Genomic DNA, 16,992 nt, shown 5'->3' with positions numbered 1-16,992 from the left:
TATTAACTATTTGAATACATGATTTTTACGAAAATAATGTGTTTATCATTTAAAAATTCGTTCGGCCATTAAATTAAACTATTTTATCCCGAAATCTACAAAATAAAGTAGATCACGTAAAAAAAAAAAAAAAAAAAAATTGCAGTGTAACTTTTTGGTGGTTCTCAAACTAGAGTTGTGATATTTTGATCTTCGGACTTTAATTTAATGTTACCATTTTGACCAATTTTTTTCATAAATAAAATTAATTGGACATGTGAAACAACAAAACTTTGAACTTATAACCTTAATTACGGTGTAACTTTTTTGTGGTTCTCAAACTAGAGTGGTGACATTTTGATCTTCAAACTTTAATATTACTGTTTTGACCCTTTATTTTTTAGGAATAAAATTAATTGGACATGTAAAACAACGAGGCTTCGGAACTTATAACCTTAGGTACCAATCATTAAGCCCTTTATTTTTTCGGCTAGAGACAGTTGATAATATTTATAAATTGTTAATATCGAAATAATATGAAAATATTGTAATTGATGATACGATAATAATTAAGATGCTGGAGCACTTCTATGTCGACAAATTGTTAATATTTTGGCAACATCCTAAATAAGATTGTAGGACTTGATTGCGACAATTTATAAAGTTGAAGTCAAAAATTACAAAGAATTAAAGTTTGAAGACTAAAGTATCGAGGCCTCATAGTTTGAGGACCAAAATTGTAATGTACCCACGGGATAATTACTTGCATATCTTAATTGGCCTACAAAGCCCAATATATAAAGATGTGCATTGTCAGACCAAGTAATCAGTACTGGGCCTGGGCCGGCCCAAAATCCAGCTAATGAGATTTTCTTAAGCCCATTGAAACTCTAATTACTTGGTTGCGTTTATAATGGGCTTGTTCCATGGCCACGTAGATACTAGATAGAGAGATTTCTCTAGTAACAACTTTATTGTAGATGCCGGTACCACCGCTGACTAGTGCAGTTGGTTGATTTTATAAAGTTAACTTGAAGCTTGAGATATATCAGATTAAAAGCCCGAAGCCTAAAACACGATGCCAATTTTGTGTCAAAATTTACGCTAAGACGGAGAATCAAACCTCTGACCTCGGATCATTGTGGTCTGGTTCAGAATCAAATAGTCTAATCATAACAACACTTAATTGTAGGATTAATGGCCTAATTAAGTTTTGTTGATGCAATGTGGGCTAATGTGGCCCCCACCACTGTGAGTGGATTCGCTAGCATGCAAGATGTTGGGGGAGTAGTTAGTGGTTCACGTCTCGGACATCACCATCACACCCGTCTCTTTCCACGTCCCTTTGCTTTTCTCGAATCTCCATCGCCTCGTCTCCGTTTCGAAGCGCGTATTAAATAACAAATTATTGTTAAATTTTAAAGTATTCACAAATTAAATATCTAATAATAACAATATATACCCTGCTTTTAAATGTTAAATAAATCCAATTAATTAATCGATAATCCCCCATCACAACTTTTTTTTGATTTGATGTTTACGTCCGGACTCTCGCGTCGCTTGTGCCCTGGGCGAAGCCGGTCCACGACATGCGGCAATGGTCGGCGCACGCGGCAGAGAGTGTTGCGTGGACCCGGTCCACCAAGTCAAACAGGGACATGCCTATTTTCCCAATCTAAATAATTTATCTATAGGTAAAAAACGTTTGGCCACAAATCTTCCGAAATTTTAATTTTATTATTCAACCTTTTAATTTATTTAATTTGAATCAATGGACGATACTTTAACTTCACAATTTAAGCTAATTACTTACTTTAATAAATTTATAGTTGCAGAAATTATATCAAATATATAAACTAAAATTGTGAAAATAAACCACGAATTCAAATTTTTAAGTCAAAATATTGTTGACTAACTCAAATCAAACAGATTGAAAGGTTAGATAGTAAAATTAAAATTTTAAAATGTTGAATAGTCAAATTAAAATAGTAAATAATTTAGGTGTGTTAAGTTTTATGTACGTATAAGGGGAATTGGAAATAACAATTCTTGATATCTTCAAATATTTAATTATCTATTTAATGTTATAATTTTGTTCCGCGGAAAGTAATAATTTACTTGTGAGGATAAAGTTGACAAGTTGATGTTGTTATATCGGCACTCTATATAAAGATTATAATTTCTATTTTTCTGAGACAAAAATAGAAGTATGCCTACTATATTCTCATAAGTACAGAAAGCTTCGTACTCATAAATTATAAGTCGCTTTCAATAATTAATAGAGTTTCATAATCGGCGATTCATACCGCTAGACATGATGTATAGCATTTGAAGTATCTAAAAATCAAATTTTATTATTTTTTGAATTTATAATGAAGTTCGTAAGGTCAATATAAAATAAAAAAACAAAATCCAATGATCTTCTGAAAAATAGAAGTTACAATTCTTAAAATCAAATATTATTTATCATTGATTTATATAGTGAATTGAATTTTCTATCGCAAATTTAACCAAACTTAATTCTTCTACACCGTTAATTAGAAAACGTCCCATACTGGCTTTAAAGATATTAATTTTGATGCCCTTTGATCGTAAATATATGATGCAAAAAATTAATAAAATTTAATTTTTAGAAGCTTTAAATGCTTTAGATTATTTTCAATGATATGGATCATCAATTCAAAATTACGTCATAAAAAATAATTTATGTATATAAAAATAATTATACTCATAATAATAATATTATAGTCGGATTTTAAAAATAATTTAATATTTATTTTATTCAATAAGCCCCTGTTTGGTTGGGAGTTCAAGAGGAGAAGATAAGGGGTTATCTCCTGCCCTTTAACCCGAAACAAAAAATTTATGAAATGGGGTTAGTTAACCCCATCCCACCCAGGAATTCAGGAATAGAAGTGAAATTAAGTTAATCCAACTCCTATTTAATTTTTTAATATAAATTTAAAATTAAATTTTAAAATTTAAAATTTAGAAAAATTATATATTTAAATTTTAAAATTAATATTTATTTTTTAAATTTTAAAATTTAAAATTATTATTTTTAATTATTTAAATTTTAAATTTGATATTTTATATTTGTAACTTAAATTTTTTAATTTGAGATTTAAAAATATAGATTTTAATTTTAAATTTAAAATTATTATTTTTAATTATTTAAATTTTACATTTAAATTCAAATATAAAAATTATGGAAAAATCATTATTTTTTATTTATAATAACCCACTATTCTTCTTATCCCACCTACTTCAACCAAACACTATTTTACTTATATCTGGACTAAACCCAATTCTCAACCAAACAAAAAATTACTCTAACCCCATCTTAATCCTGAACTTAACCCTATCTTTAGAACCCAATTTTCAACCAAACAAAAAATCACTCTAACCCTACCTTAATTCTGAACTTAACACTATCCTTGAAATAACTAGTTTTTATTTAACCCTAAACATTTTTTTTGTTCGCGGGAATAACCCAATTTTCATCCAAACGCAAAATTGATCTAATTCCCGCTTATACCTCAATTTATACCTATTTCTGGAATAGTCATTTTTTTCTTATCCCCGAACCAAACAATACCTAAGAGTATGAACTAAGGTATTTTACTGAAACAAATAATCCTCCAAAGAAAAAAACAAAAGACCACAAAAAATGTTTAGGGCCCCTAACATCATGGCTAATATATTAATGAGACAAGCATATTAATGATCAGTAGGATCATCTTTTTGATACCGTAGTAGTACTCCAACATGTCAACCTTTCGGTCCTGTTGCGTCACATCTATCACTCATAAAACTTTATGAGAACTCTATCTTGGGCCAAATAAATTTTTTTATCATGTATTTCGTATATAATTTACACCTTATAAAATTTTGAGGTAACTTAAATTTGTCAACTTAGCATATTTTTTACTTTATCATCTTATAATAATTCAAATAAATTATTCTTAATTATTTTATACTTTATCATTTTATTTGATAGTAGATCCTTACAGTAAAATAAATATAGAGTTATAAAATAATTAAATAATTTTTTTTAAACCACAAAATCAAAATGATAAAAGTTTTATTATAGAACAATGCCAAAACAACTTTGTTCTTGTTCTTCGATATTGTAAATCCTGGTACGGCTTTTTCGTGAACGCAGTTCACTCAATAATTTCTCCACGACCCCAACCCGGGCGCACGTGGGGCCCCACACGTGGACGGTATCCGACGTGGCGGCGCCATCCTAACGGTCGGTTAGACCAGGTCGACGGCGCCGCCGTTATCTCTAACGGTTCTCGCCGCGCCCACACGTGGCGAAAAGTAACATGGAATGAGTATGCGGGGTTAAAAAAGAAAAAAAAAAAAGAAAAAAAAAACGGGGGGTGAAAAGTGGAAAGAGGGATCGATCCGTATGTATGGAAGCTCCTAAACTCACGCCTCATTTTTCGGTTTTAGGTGGGTTTTTAATCTTGTAGGTCCACGTGGCACTTCGGAAAGGCTTAAAAAAGGAGTATTTATATCATTGCTTTTTTCATTTTTTTATCCAGTATTTTACGATTTTACCATAGCGCTTACTCGGACACAAATGAATGGGCCAATAGTTGGAGAAATCCTCGAGAATGCCACTTGGAACTGCAGTCCGAAGTTCCGATATCAACCACTGTTTTGGGTGATAATATCGTTTATGCCACTGGACGGCTTATCTAGTGTAGCTCATTTTGATTGGAATATCTATTTTCTTTAAATTTTAATTTTAGTAATTATTCTTTTAAATTGTTTAATTTAAGTGACTTGGAAGCTCTTCAAATACAAAATTTATGCTAATTATTTATTTTAATAATTTATAGTTACATAAATTATATAAAATATACTATATCCATGAAAATAAATGTTACGTTCAAATTCTAAAATTAAAGAGTCACTAATTAGCTCACATCAAATAAATTAAATGGTCACATAGCGAAAAATCAAAATTTTTAAGGGTTGGTAATCAAATCTAAATAGGTGATAGTTGAAGTAAGTTTTATACATTTTAACCTAAAAAAAATCCGTATGTAGCGATTAGTACTCAATCCAAATCAAATTTCTAAACATGGAGAATTGGGAAGTGCGAAAGCGAAATAATCCAAAATAACTGAATCTACAATGATTTCGTAGACATTAACTTTTTTGATAATGATATTACAATTAATTAGACTATTTAACCATTGCTACAATAGGATTAAAATAACTCAAAATAAGATCACTTATTATTGTAATCTTGTAGTTTGATATATATTAAGCCCAAACAAAGTTTTTTATAAAGAAAACCAAGACTAAACCATTCACCCCTTATCCATTAATTTGAACTTAGGGCTAAAAAAGCTGGAAACTTATGCACGCGCCTGTTTTCACACCGACTTATGCACGCGCCTGTTTTCACACCGTGTTCACTTCCCTTGGACTCAACTTTTAGATTGCCTAATTTATACGAGTGTCAAGTAACATCATTTAGCTCATTACTATATTCAAAGTTTCATATTTAGATCATAAAATTTCGAATGCACCAACTTATTGGATTCGAGAGTAGATTTGTATCGTGAATTTTTTATTTGATACAATACATATTCGAGATATCTGAATTTGATTTTGATTTATGTATAGATTCGGCTCAGAGCCGACCCGATAAAATCCCTATCTTTGGCACAGATCAATTATGGACATGAAGAAGATACATGCCCTAGCTCCACCTTTTTTTTTTTAATCCTTTGCTCTTTTGAACAGTTGGTTGGCAAGTGATAAGGCCATCCACCAAAAGCACTTCCACATGATCAAAAAGCTCAACTTTTTTGAGGGCCATGGAAAGGGAGAGTGTTGATGTTTTGCCCAACCCACAACATCAAATGAGCTAGCATGGTTCACCTACTTCCTTGTAGATAGCCCACATAGCCACACTATTCGTACGATCGCCCTACCTCATGGAGCTAAAAAGAAGTGTAAAAAAAAAAGTTCTTGAATTTTTAGAGGGGCCTATTGGGATTAGTTGCAGGACATTAATCATTGTTTTCTTGTCTATTTTATGTCTGATTCTGATTGTCGTTTGAAAACGAAAGTTGATTAGTATTTCACTGATAGTGATTGAATTTTTAATTTTATAACATGCAGAACTAGTTAACATCTCCAATTTGACAGAAACATTCATTCTGAGTAATTTTGACTTTACGATATAGCAATGAATTTATATCTGGACCAACCATTCTTACACGTGGGTTTATTAAGAAAACCAAAAATTAGAAATGTATAGAATATAATACTTAATTATTAAAAAAGTAGGCAAATAAATGATAAATGATGGCTATTCATTTAGAAACTATTTCATGGGTTTAGTCTAATGTCAAATTTTGCTATATTAAAATTCCCTATACATCACTGGGGGGCTATTTTAAATATTCGGTGTATAGACCAGGTCCATGCAATAATTCTCTCAAATGTGGTATTTTCGTAAATAACCGGAAAGATGGGCTCATTTCCAGAAATATCCAGCTCCGCTTTAAAAAAGCATTTGGGATATTTCGGTGATAGTAAATCTGTAAACACCCCCAGAAAAAAAAAAGGGTAAAATCCTCTCTCTCTCTCTCTCTCTCTCTCTCTCTCCTTCGACTACTCCCTCGACTCTCGAACTCCTCTTTCGCACCATTTTCGATCGAAACCCCAAAATCGAAGAGTCGGAGCATCGAACGAAGCCCCCGAACTTAACCCCTAGTGCGATCTAAGGTGCAATTCGCGGTCGAGTGAGCATATTTTGAAGGATTTGAAGTGGTATGTGGATTGGATCGTATCGTTGATAGGGCTTTATCTTTGGGGATTTGAAGTGGTTTTGATCGGTGTTGGGAGGGTCGGATATTAATGTGTGGTCGCCGCGGCGGAGGAGGGGATGTCGTCGTCGGCGGCGGCGGTGGGGGCTTCGGATCTCGGTAGGCCGGGGCCGGTGGAGAGGGATATCGAGCAGGTAATGGTTTGTGATCACTAACATTCTCTTATTTTTTGAAAAAAAAATGCTAATTTGTCATGAACGTAATTTGTTGTCTTAGTATTTTCTTGGTATAAAAAAAGGAAAAAAAGTATGGGAAAATATGGATAACGTATGAATTAATCAAACTAACTCAAGTAGTTTATACGCTAGAAACCTTGAAGTTGATAAAAGATAGAATGATTACATAAGATTATTGAAGAACTACTGAATCTTTTTTCTAAATTCTCCAAATTTTCGTCAAACTTCAAACTTTTCAACACTGAGGAATTTAATTTTAATTCCGAACTTGTGACTATGGTTAATGGTTTGTAATCACTTAGCAGCGTCCTTGAGGATTTATTGGCTCCCTAGTTTCTAAGTATGTTTATTTATTACGGTTTACTGATCGCAAAACAGGATTGGGAATGCATCAGAGGATTTGGTAATATTAAGTTTGTTTAATGAGTTGAGTCTACAGCTTAGTCAATGCTAATGTTTTGAAAAAGCTTTTGAAATTGCACTTTGGAATTCCCAATGCAAATAATGTTTTCATGCTGTTGCCATTGTTGTTATCATCAAAATTGGTGTTTATTTCCCCATAAATTTTGGGATCTACTAATTTCCTCTTTTGAGGATATCACGGGCTTTTGTCCTCTTGCTTGCAGTGGCTGCACTCATTCTTCTTGAACAAGACTGCAAGCAATTTTACCTATTTGTAGAGAAAAATCTTATTATCTTCCACAACTATTTTCTATCCTTTGATGATAAAAGCTGGTGTTGCCTCAGGGTTTAAAAGCTAGGAAGTTTGTTAAATTATAGAAACTCGTAACTGCTTTCTTAGCTCTTGTTTGCTTTCCATCATTCATCATAATGTTGTATAGGATAATTCACTTATTTTCTGGTTCGTTTAAGCACTTTAGTAGCTGGTGGTGTTTTGTCTAAATCAAGGGAAAAGAACTTTCAGTTAGTTGATTGTTATGCTGTCTTAAGTTCTGCAGTACAATCGAATGAGAGACTAGCAAGTTTTTCAAATGAATATAGTCAAAGTTTATGGGAATACCTAGGAAAAATTCTACAGGACAATGTAAATACTGGTTTTATACTCTTGACTGAAAAGTTAGCTAGTCTGAGATCCAGTTGAATATTCTTCTTTGTGGCAGAAGAGGGTGGATTATTAGTCAACGCCGGAAGAAAACGAGTAAAGAGGAGGTCAATATGAAACAACACATAATAATAGAACATAATATGGGAATCATCTGTTGTTATTTGGGAAAGAACCTAAGGCCAGACTCCAAAGTTGGTCTAGTGAAGCTGAAAATTATAAACTACAGATTGGGTGTTGAGTTAACAATGCCAAAAAATTGTTAGGCATCTCTTAGATGGAGGTGATAGAAAAGTACTTAACATTTGCTTATGTCCCAATGCTCTACAACATTTCTAGTCGTTTGTTTGATTTGTGTACTTTTTGATTCACTCCCAATGTTGCATCGTGTATTATTTGTGTTTCATTTTATGGAGTCTTGACATATTCTTTTTCTTCCCTACTTTTACAGGCTATCACTGCTCTTAAAAAAGGGGCATACTTACTAAAGTATGGGAGGAGAGGGAAGCCAAAATTTTGTCCATTTAGGCTTTCCAATGTGAGCTCCAGATTCTAACTTCTTCTTTTTTTTTAATTTTTGTTTTTTGGTTTTTTCACAACTGCAAGATTACATAAGTTGCAGTGAACAATTGTTTGTTGTTTTCTTGTCAATATAGGATCTTTCTGATGCAGTTCTTGAGCTTATACCAAGTCCTGCAGGCATGGTCCAAATCTAACGAGTACCCAATAGACCTAGTTGATTAGCCGAACAGCCTTTTAGTTTTCAGAATGTCCACTTATAGGAACATAATTTCCAGGTTATTTTACAATATACACTGGTTGTCAAATCATTACCACGCTTCCTCGTCTATGTTGTTATAGATATTTAGTGAAGTAATAAATCCTTTATACTGTGGACACGCATTACTGCCCGTTATCATAGCTGTAAAATTATGTTAATCAGTGATCAGTGATGATATTTTGTAGTAATGATGTTTTTAATTTTATAATCCATGTGAGAATTTACCTCCAAATTCATAAATTAAGAAGGTCGGCATGAATCTTGAGAACCTTCTCGAACGGCTATGCTTTCCTGCCATAGTTATACATTTGATATTTGGTGCTGCTAATAGGGTATCTACCCCAAGCCGATAGCGTTCTTGTCCATAGCTTGCTGGAACAGGTTTTCGCCTTTCTCTTTGAATTTCTCCCATTCAATTTCCTTTTCGGTCCTTTTGGCTAAACGGAAAACAATTCCTTTTCAGTCTTCTTGATCAGGCATTTCTATCTACTTTTGTTGTCATTCTGACCTATAATTAATATGATCACTATGAGTATTAATATTACAGTTTGACTATCCTTATTATATCTTGTACTTCCATGCCGACCCGAGATAGAACATTTTAGCATCGTTTGTTTTTTTATTTGACTTCCCTTGGAATTCAGCTTGGGTGCTTATTTAGCCCTGTATCTCCTAGAGGAAAATATCTAGTAGAATTCGAGTTCCATTCCTAGGGATCAATGCTTTGTTGGATTCCTTTAGGAAATATTACTTAGAACTTTGTTATCTGGGCTTTTTTTTTAATTGTACTATGAAAAGTGTTTTGAAGTAGAAAATATCAAAGAAGTATGAAGAAGAGAGCAGGTTATGTAGATGGAACAAACATCCTAGAGAGATAGAAAATTGTGAACACAAAATAATATATAAAGTAACGCAATTACAGAAGCAGCCTCCATGCCCTACCCAAAAAGAAAAGATTGTCATCTTTTTCAATTTGACCTACCTATGTTGGCTGGAGACTCTAATCTCCATCATCACAGAATATCATTTGTCCTTTCCAGTGCACTCAATCAGTTATTCTAAAAGTATCTGAACCATTTAGGCTTTTGATTCTTGATTTATTTATATATTATATACTAAATAAATATACCTGCCACACTTATATTCATGATTGATCTAAAAAAAACATTGCGTGGTTGATCTTGATATCTTTTCCACACTTATATTGTTATTTATGTGTGATTGCATAGAATTTGCTGGCAGATGTATTCAAATTTGTCTCTTCATGTGTTTGCTTAGTGGTTAGTTTTTACGTATGTTTTCTCTTATCACTCAATGTCTTGAATGTGCCTGGTGATTCTATCTGCATTTGTTTCTTTGTCCTTGTATATTTAATTAGTGATGTGCTGCGAATCATATCTTACTTATCATGAGTCTCTAACCAATTTTATTCCTCAGGATGAATCTGTATTAATATGGTTCTCAGGCAAAGAAGAGAAACACCTCAAGCTAAGCCATGTATCCAGAATCATTCCTGGACAACGAACTGTAAGAATTCCATATTGTATTTTAAGACTGCACAAGTATCTCCCTTGTGCAATTTGAACTTCATGGAATGTGTAAATTTGTTCTTGATTTATTTAGAAATTCATAGTTAACTGGAGGATTGCAAAATCCATCCAATCACGTAGTAGAATTTTTTCTAGTGTCATATGTCAGTATATGTCTATACTGAGACACCCTACTCCTTTTTTCCTGAAGTCATGATATCTGAACTGTAAGGCGGAGGAAATCAACTATAGTTTATGCTTACTCCTACCTACATACTAAGAAGCATTAATGAGTTACAATTATTTTGTTCTTTTAGGCAATTTTTCAGAGGTATCCTCGTCCAGAGAAGGAATGCCAGTCATTTTCTCTGATCTACAATGATAGATCATTGGATGTTGTAAGTTTTGCTTTACTAACAGTAATTCATATGGTCATCTTTTGCTTCTTTAGGTGACACTTACAGGCCATTGTACAGTTTACTTTCCTTTCATCCTATTCAATTTATCCAATTCTGAAGCCGAGTATCATACACTAATTGACACCAGATATGCAAGGACAAAGATGAAGCTGAAGTTTGGTTTGCTGGTCTAAAAACACTAATCTCACGCAGCAATCCTCGAAAATTGCGAACAGAATCAAGAAGTGATGGAATCTCTTCTGGAAGAAGCAGTCCAAGAACATACACGCGTAGAAGCTCACCTCTAAGCTCTCCATTTGGTAGCATCAATAATACGCAGAAGGTGCTCCAACTCAAGTTTAAATTCTTTTCTTCATTTGAGCTTAGTAGTTTCATAAAACAGGAAGTCCACAATCTTTTATTTAATGCAGGATGGCAATGACAACTTTCGGCTTCAAAGCCCGTATGGGAGTCCACCAAAGAATGGTTATGAAAAGCCCTTTTCTGATAATGTATTGTATTCTGCCCCTCCTAAGGGTTTCTTTCCTTCAGATTCTGCTACTGCCTCGGTTCACTCTTTATCATCCAGCTATTCAGATAATGCAACTGGGCTTCCAAAAGGTGTCACAATGGATGGCTTCAGGGTAAGTTTATCAAGTGCCGTGAGCTCATCAAGCCAAGGTTCTGGTCACGATGATGGTGATGCTTTAGGAGATGTTTTCATATGGGGTGAAGGAACTGGCGATGGAATTCTGGGTGGTGGAAATGCTAGAGTTGGAAGCTGTTGTGGTGCTAAAATGGATTCCTTTGTGCCAAAAGCACTAGAATCGGCTGTTATACTTGATGTTCAAAATGTCTCGTGTGGTGGAGGGCATGCTGCACTTGTCACCAAGCAAGGAGAGATCTACACTTGGGGTGAAGAGTCAGGGGGCCGGCTGGGACATGGTGTAGACTCTGATGTATTGCACCCGAAGCTCATCGATGCTCTTGTTAATACAAATATTGAACTAGTAGCATGTGGAGAGTACCATACGTGTGCTGTTACACTCTCCGGAGACTTGTACACCTGGGGCGATGGAACATTCAACTTTGGGCTTCTTGGCCATGAGAATGAAGCTAGCCACTGGGTCCCCAAAAGGGTTAATGGACCTTTGGAGGGCATACATGTTTCATCGATTTCTTGTGGGCCTTGGCATACTACTGTGGTAACTTCTGCAGGGCAATTGTTTACCTTTGGGGATGGGACTTTTGGTATTCTAGGTCATGGAGATCGCAGAAGTGTCTCGATTCCTAGGGAAGTGGAATCCCTCAAAGGGCTTCGTACTGTGCGGGCAGCTTGTGGCTTTTGGCATACTGCTGCAGTGGTAGAAGTTATGGTAGGTAGCTCAAGCTCTAGCAACTGCTCTTCTGGAAAGATTTTTACATGGGGGGATAGTGATAAAGGCCGTCTAGGGCATGGAGACAAAGAACCGAAACTTGTGCCTACTTGTGTGGCTGCTTTGGTCGAGCCAAACTTTTGTCAAGTGGCTTGTGGCCAGAGCCTAACGGTGGCACTTACAACCTCAGGCCATGTATATACAATGGGTAGCACTGTTTATGGTCAGCTAGGAAACCCTCAAGCAGAGGGCAATCTTCCTGTCCGTGTTGAAGGAAAGCTCCTTAGGAACTTTGTGGAGGAGATCTCATGTGGGGCCTACCACGTCGCAGTCCTGACTTCAAGGACTGAGGTCTACACTTGGGGTAAAGGTGCGAATGGCCGATTAGGTCATGGCGACACTGATGATAGAAATTCACCAACACTAGTCGAAGCATTAAAAGATAAACAAGTCCGAAGTGTTGTTTGTGGGACTAACTTTACTGCAGCAATCTGTATTCATAAATGGGTTTCTGGTGTTGATCAGTCCATGTGCTCAGGCTGCCGAATGCCATTCAACTTTAAGAGGAAACGTCACAATTGTTACAACTGTGCGCTTGTGTTTTGTCATTCTTGCAGCAGCAGAAAAGCTCTTAGGGCTTCGATGGCTCCTAGTCCTAACAAACCGTATCGTGTCTGCGACAGCTGCTATAACAAGCTAACTAAGGCAGTAGAATCTGACCCATTATCATATTCTACAGTTAATAGGAAAGGAAACTCAATACAGGGTTCGATCGATATGGATGAGAAGTCGGATCAAAGATCGAGTGGACAAATATCTAGATTGTCTTCGATGGAGTCCTTTAAGACTATGGATGGTAAAACTTCCAAGAGAAACAAGAAGTTTGAATTCAATAGCAGTCGTGTATCTCCTATCCCAAATGGGAATTCTAATTGGGGTGGACTCAACATTTCAAAATCTTTCAATCCTGTATTTGGAACGTCAAGAAAGTTTTTCTCAGCTTCTGTTCCTGGATCTAGAATAGCTTCTAGGGCGACATCGCCCACATCAAGAAGAGCAAGCCCTACTCGTTCTGTGACACCAACGCCAACACTAACAGGTCTAACTTCCTCGGAAGTTATTTTGGATGGTGCTGGTAGGATAAGTGAGAGCCTAAGCCAAGAGGTTATTAGATTGAGAGCTCAGGTACATGCTTTAGTACACCATCCATTTGTTGAATCGTGTGTAAATGCTTTCAGATCTATTATGCTATATTAAACAAAGTGTTTTATTTCACAGCTGTGGGAACATATTTCTCTGTTCCCTCTTGCATAGTATCTGACTTGATGGTCTTTTTCCTTATTATTGTGAGAGATTCTCATTAATCTGGGGCTGTAAAATCAAATAAAAGTTTGTACATAAAACATAGCTGCAACATATTAATTCTTGCAACTATGAGAGAGTACCATAGGTAGCACTCATGGTTTCCCACCACAATAAGCTTTTCCGGCGGTAATTTTGTTTTATGTAACAGTATTTAATATGAATCAAATGCTTTTGATGCAACTTTGCAACATTTTAATATAATCAGCAGTTGATGGCTAACAATTCGTTGAAGTGATTCTTTCTTTGATAGTCATATTGAAAACTCAAAAATGTGTATATGAAAGTATGGGTTGCGAAAGTGGAAACATATTATAGGGGTCATGGCCTTCGCAAATATGTAGCTTAAGTGAATTATTACGAAGTTAATCTCACAACAAATTCAGTAGATAGTGTCAATCTTAAATCAAGTAATGGTGAATTTTCCTTAACTTGCCATATTATACATAATGAAGCAGTGATAGAAATGGGAACAATTGATTAGTGGTGATTCTTTCATAATACCAGAATTTATCAGGGCCTTGCAATAGGCCAAGTGAAGAGAAAAAAATATTCCTCTAATGATTATGATAATAATTGTTAACTTAAGGTTCTGATATAAAGTCCTAAACTTTGCTTCCTACTAAGAAATCACAAAGTTTGCAAGATTTCACATTAAATCTGATTAGCACTATTTTCCAGGTGGAAAGTCTCACTAGGAAGTCCCAACTTCAAGAAGCTGAGTTGGAAAGAACAACTAAACAGTTGAAGGAGGCTATTGGAATTGCAGGGGAAGAAACTGCAAAGTGCAAAGCAGCAAAAGAAGTTATCAAGTCGCTCACTGCACAAGTAAGATTTCTTGGTCTGAACTTCAACATGAATGGATGCTTTCATTAGACATTTTTTTTCTTTTGCTCCCATTAATATTCACAGTCAATGCTACCAAGGTGATGTTATGATGTTTTTGTTAGTTCCACTTTTTTAAAAAAATCTTTCATGACCAACACAACATTCCATGCATGCACCTCAACATTATGAACCTCTGATGTTTTCAACGGAGAATCATGATCAAAGTGGCGCATTATATAGTTGCTTGTTAATCTGGCATGACATATCATATAACTTGATCATGCTATGACTAACAACAGAGTTGCCAGTCTCTGTGTACAATATGACATCCGTGGTTACCACGAATACATTCCTATGTTATGCCATCAATTATTTGCTTTTTTGAAGTGCTACCTCTGTGAAATTCATAAATCCTCTGTTAACATTTCCATTAATCTTTCGTTTGCATAATCTGATCCGATGAAAGTGTCTAATGTCAGCAATAAATAGATTTACTATGAGTTTACCTACTTTAAGACTTATTTCTTGGACTATACAACTATGCTAAATTGGAGATCAATAAACAATTTTGATAGAAAATTGATGCAGATCGAGCGTTTCCAAACTGAACAGACCTTTTACCTCTTCTCCTAGTTTTTTTTAATAATTTCTGCATTCTACTGTCTTTGCTTTCTGTACTCTCTTACTTCTAGTCAACCTTGCCTCTACATTACTAATAGACTTTTAGCTAGGTCAATTTATCCGGTTTGCATTTGAGTCTTTAATTTCTTGAATTTTAATTTAAACATAACATATCTTGATAAATCAAACTGCAGTTTGATTACTTGTTACTATTGATTCTCTCATTACAAAGATTTCATTGTAGAGAAACAACATGTATGGGTAGCTTATTTAGGTCATTGTTCTTTAGGCAATTTATGTTCACTTTGTGAAAAGGAACTTGACAAATGTCTGATAAAATTTTACGTTAGAAAAATAAAATCCTTACATCACATATATTAAATACATTAAAGAATGGTTTATCGTGCTTGTGACATTCTCTTCTTGATAATAGTTGAAGGGCATGGCTGAACGGCTACCAGTAGGAGCTTCCAAAAACAGTAAGCTACCTTCTCTAAGCATTCTCAACGGCGCTCCCATCTTGAGTGATATCACCCCATTAGCTGTTGAGAGTATGAACAGTCCAAGAACTTCTAGTGAACCGGATTATAATGGCTCTAATAGCTTACTATTTTCAAACGGATCAAGCTCTTTTAGCAATCGGAATAAAACGGGTCATTCAGATGTGTTAAGAAATGGAAGCACAGATCCAAGTCATGCATCAGAATGGGTCGAGCAAGATGAACCGGGCGTTTACATTACGTTCACTTCTTTACCTGGAGGGGCCAAAGATCTCAAGCGGGTCCGCTTCAGGTATACTTAAAGACCGCTCTCTAGAAAAGAACTTGGTTACGTCAACATACAATGTTAATAACTAGATTTTACTTTGGAACTGCTGATAATGACTATTAACAATGATTATGTTGTTATCAAAATTAATTTAGAAGGTAATTGACTATCATATTCTTGTCATATAGATATTCAGAGACACCTTTGAAAACCAAAAACCTTCAATGGTTAACAACTGAAAATGTAACCTAAATTTAAAGAAGAATCAGATCTAGGAAATAGTCTTCTTGTGTCAGACATCGGAGGTGTAATTACTGTGGTACCTATGTAATGTATATTAAATACCACCTTGTTAGGTTTTTCATACCTGTTTTCTTTTTCCGGATTTCAAAAGACATTTAAGCATTAATATTTCAAATGCAGTCGGAAGCGGTTCAGTGAGAAACAAGCTGAACAGTGGTGGGCCGAGAACCGTGCGAGGGTATACGAGCAATATAACGTTCGCTTGGTTGACAAGTCCACCGCCAGCATCGCCAATGACGATGAATCTCATTGATATTAGATTGAGCTATAAGGAGTATTTGATTCACAGATTACGAGCCAAGTCGTGATCGTGAGGAAGCTCTTACTGATCAAGAAGCTATAAGTGGCTGTGGTTTTTATCAGCCCCATAAAAATGGATAGAGGGCCCAGCTGTTAAGAGATGTGGGTTTGGTTCCTTCACATAATTTTTCTTTTTCTTTTTCTTTTTTTCCTTATCTTGTGTGAAAAGTAGATAAGTTTGAGCTATGAGGAATGTAAATTTTTTAGAGTCAGCTGGCTAATATCTTGTCTTGTAAATGCATAACCAAATCCCCTCGATTCATTATCTCTGTTTTTATTTTTTGTGCTTTCTCCAGCATCTAACAATTATTAATATGAGCTGATGGTGATGTTTCAACAAGAAGATGCCGCTGCACGTGGTAATATTTTCATCATAAAGCTCCAGTGAGGCAATTCGGTTTGATGCAGTTGTAAATGCAATGTAAGTAGAGATGTATTTGCTTTGATGCCTTTCTTAAATGCAATATACTTAGAGATGCATATAGTTGGACCGTGCATGCTGCTGTAAATGCCAGCGATAACAAGGATAGTATTTTGGCATTCCCACGCCACATACTGAAAAAAGGAAGTGCAGTGGAGTTCTCGAGTCAACGAGGACAAAACAAATAACAAATAGAGAATCTTGTGACAATTAGTGGCAAAGTTAGT

General features: G+C 35.0%; 1 protein-coding gene across 2 annotated transcripts; it reads left to right on the top strand.

Moving 5' to 3' along the window:
- On the top strand, positions 6,565 to 16,824 carry LOC109709448 (bifunctional serine/threonine-protein kinase/NEDD4-like E3 ubiquitin-protein ligase). Of its 2 annotated transcripts, XR_002216101.1 has the most exons (10): positions 6,565 to 6,973; positions 8,530 to 8,616; positions 10,297 to 10,386; positions 10,706 to 10,786; positions 10,935 to 11,129; positions 11,218 to 13,347; positions 14,206 to 14,352; positions 15,407 to 15,765; positions 16,165 to 16,446; positions 16,641 to 16,824. XR_002216101.1 is itself a non-coding variant. In XM_020231702.1 (9 exons), exons 1-9 carry the CDS (start codon positions 6,899 to 6,901, stop codon positions 16,295 to 16,297), a joined length of 3,297 nt encoding a protein of 1,098 aa, XP_020087291.1. In that variant the 5' UTR covers positions 6,565 to 6,898; the 3' UTR covers positions 16,298 to 16,631. The 2 variants fall into 2 exon arrangements, 1 of the variants encoding a protein (XP_020087291.1); XM_020231702.1 differs by lacking the exon at positions 16,641 to 16,824 and having other exon boundaries at positions 16,165 to 16,631.

The sequence above is a fragment of the Ananas comosus genome, linkage group 4 (assembly GCF_001540865.1).
Source record: "Ananas comosus cultivar F153 linkage group 4, ASM154086v1, whole genome shotgun sequence".
In the NCBI taxonomy this organism is placed as follows: domain Eukaryota; kingdom Viridiplantae; phylum Streptophyta; class Magnoliopsida; order Poales; family Bromeliaceae; genus Ananas; species Ananas comosus.
The sequence above is the reverse complement of the archived record's forward strand: the minus strand, read 5'-3'. Positions and strand labels throughout refer to the sequence as shown.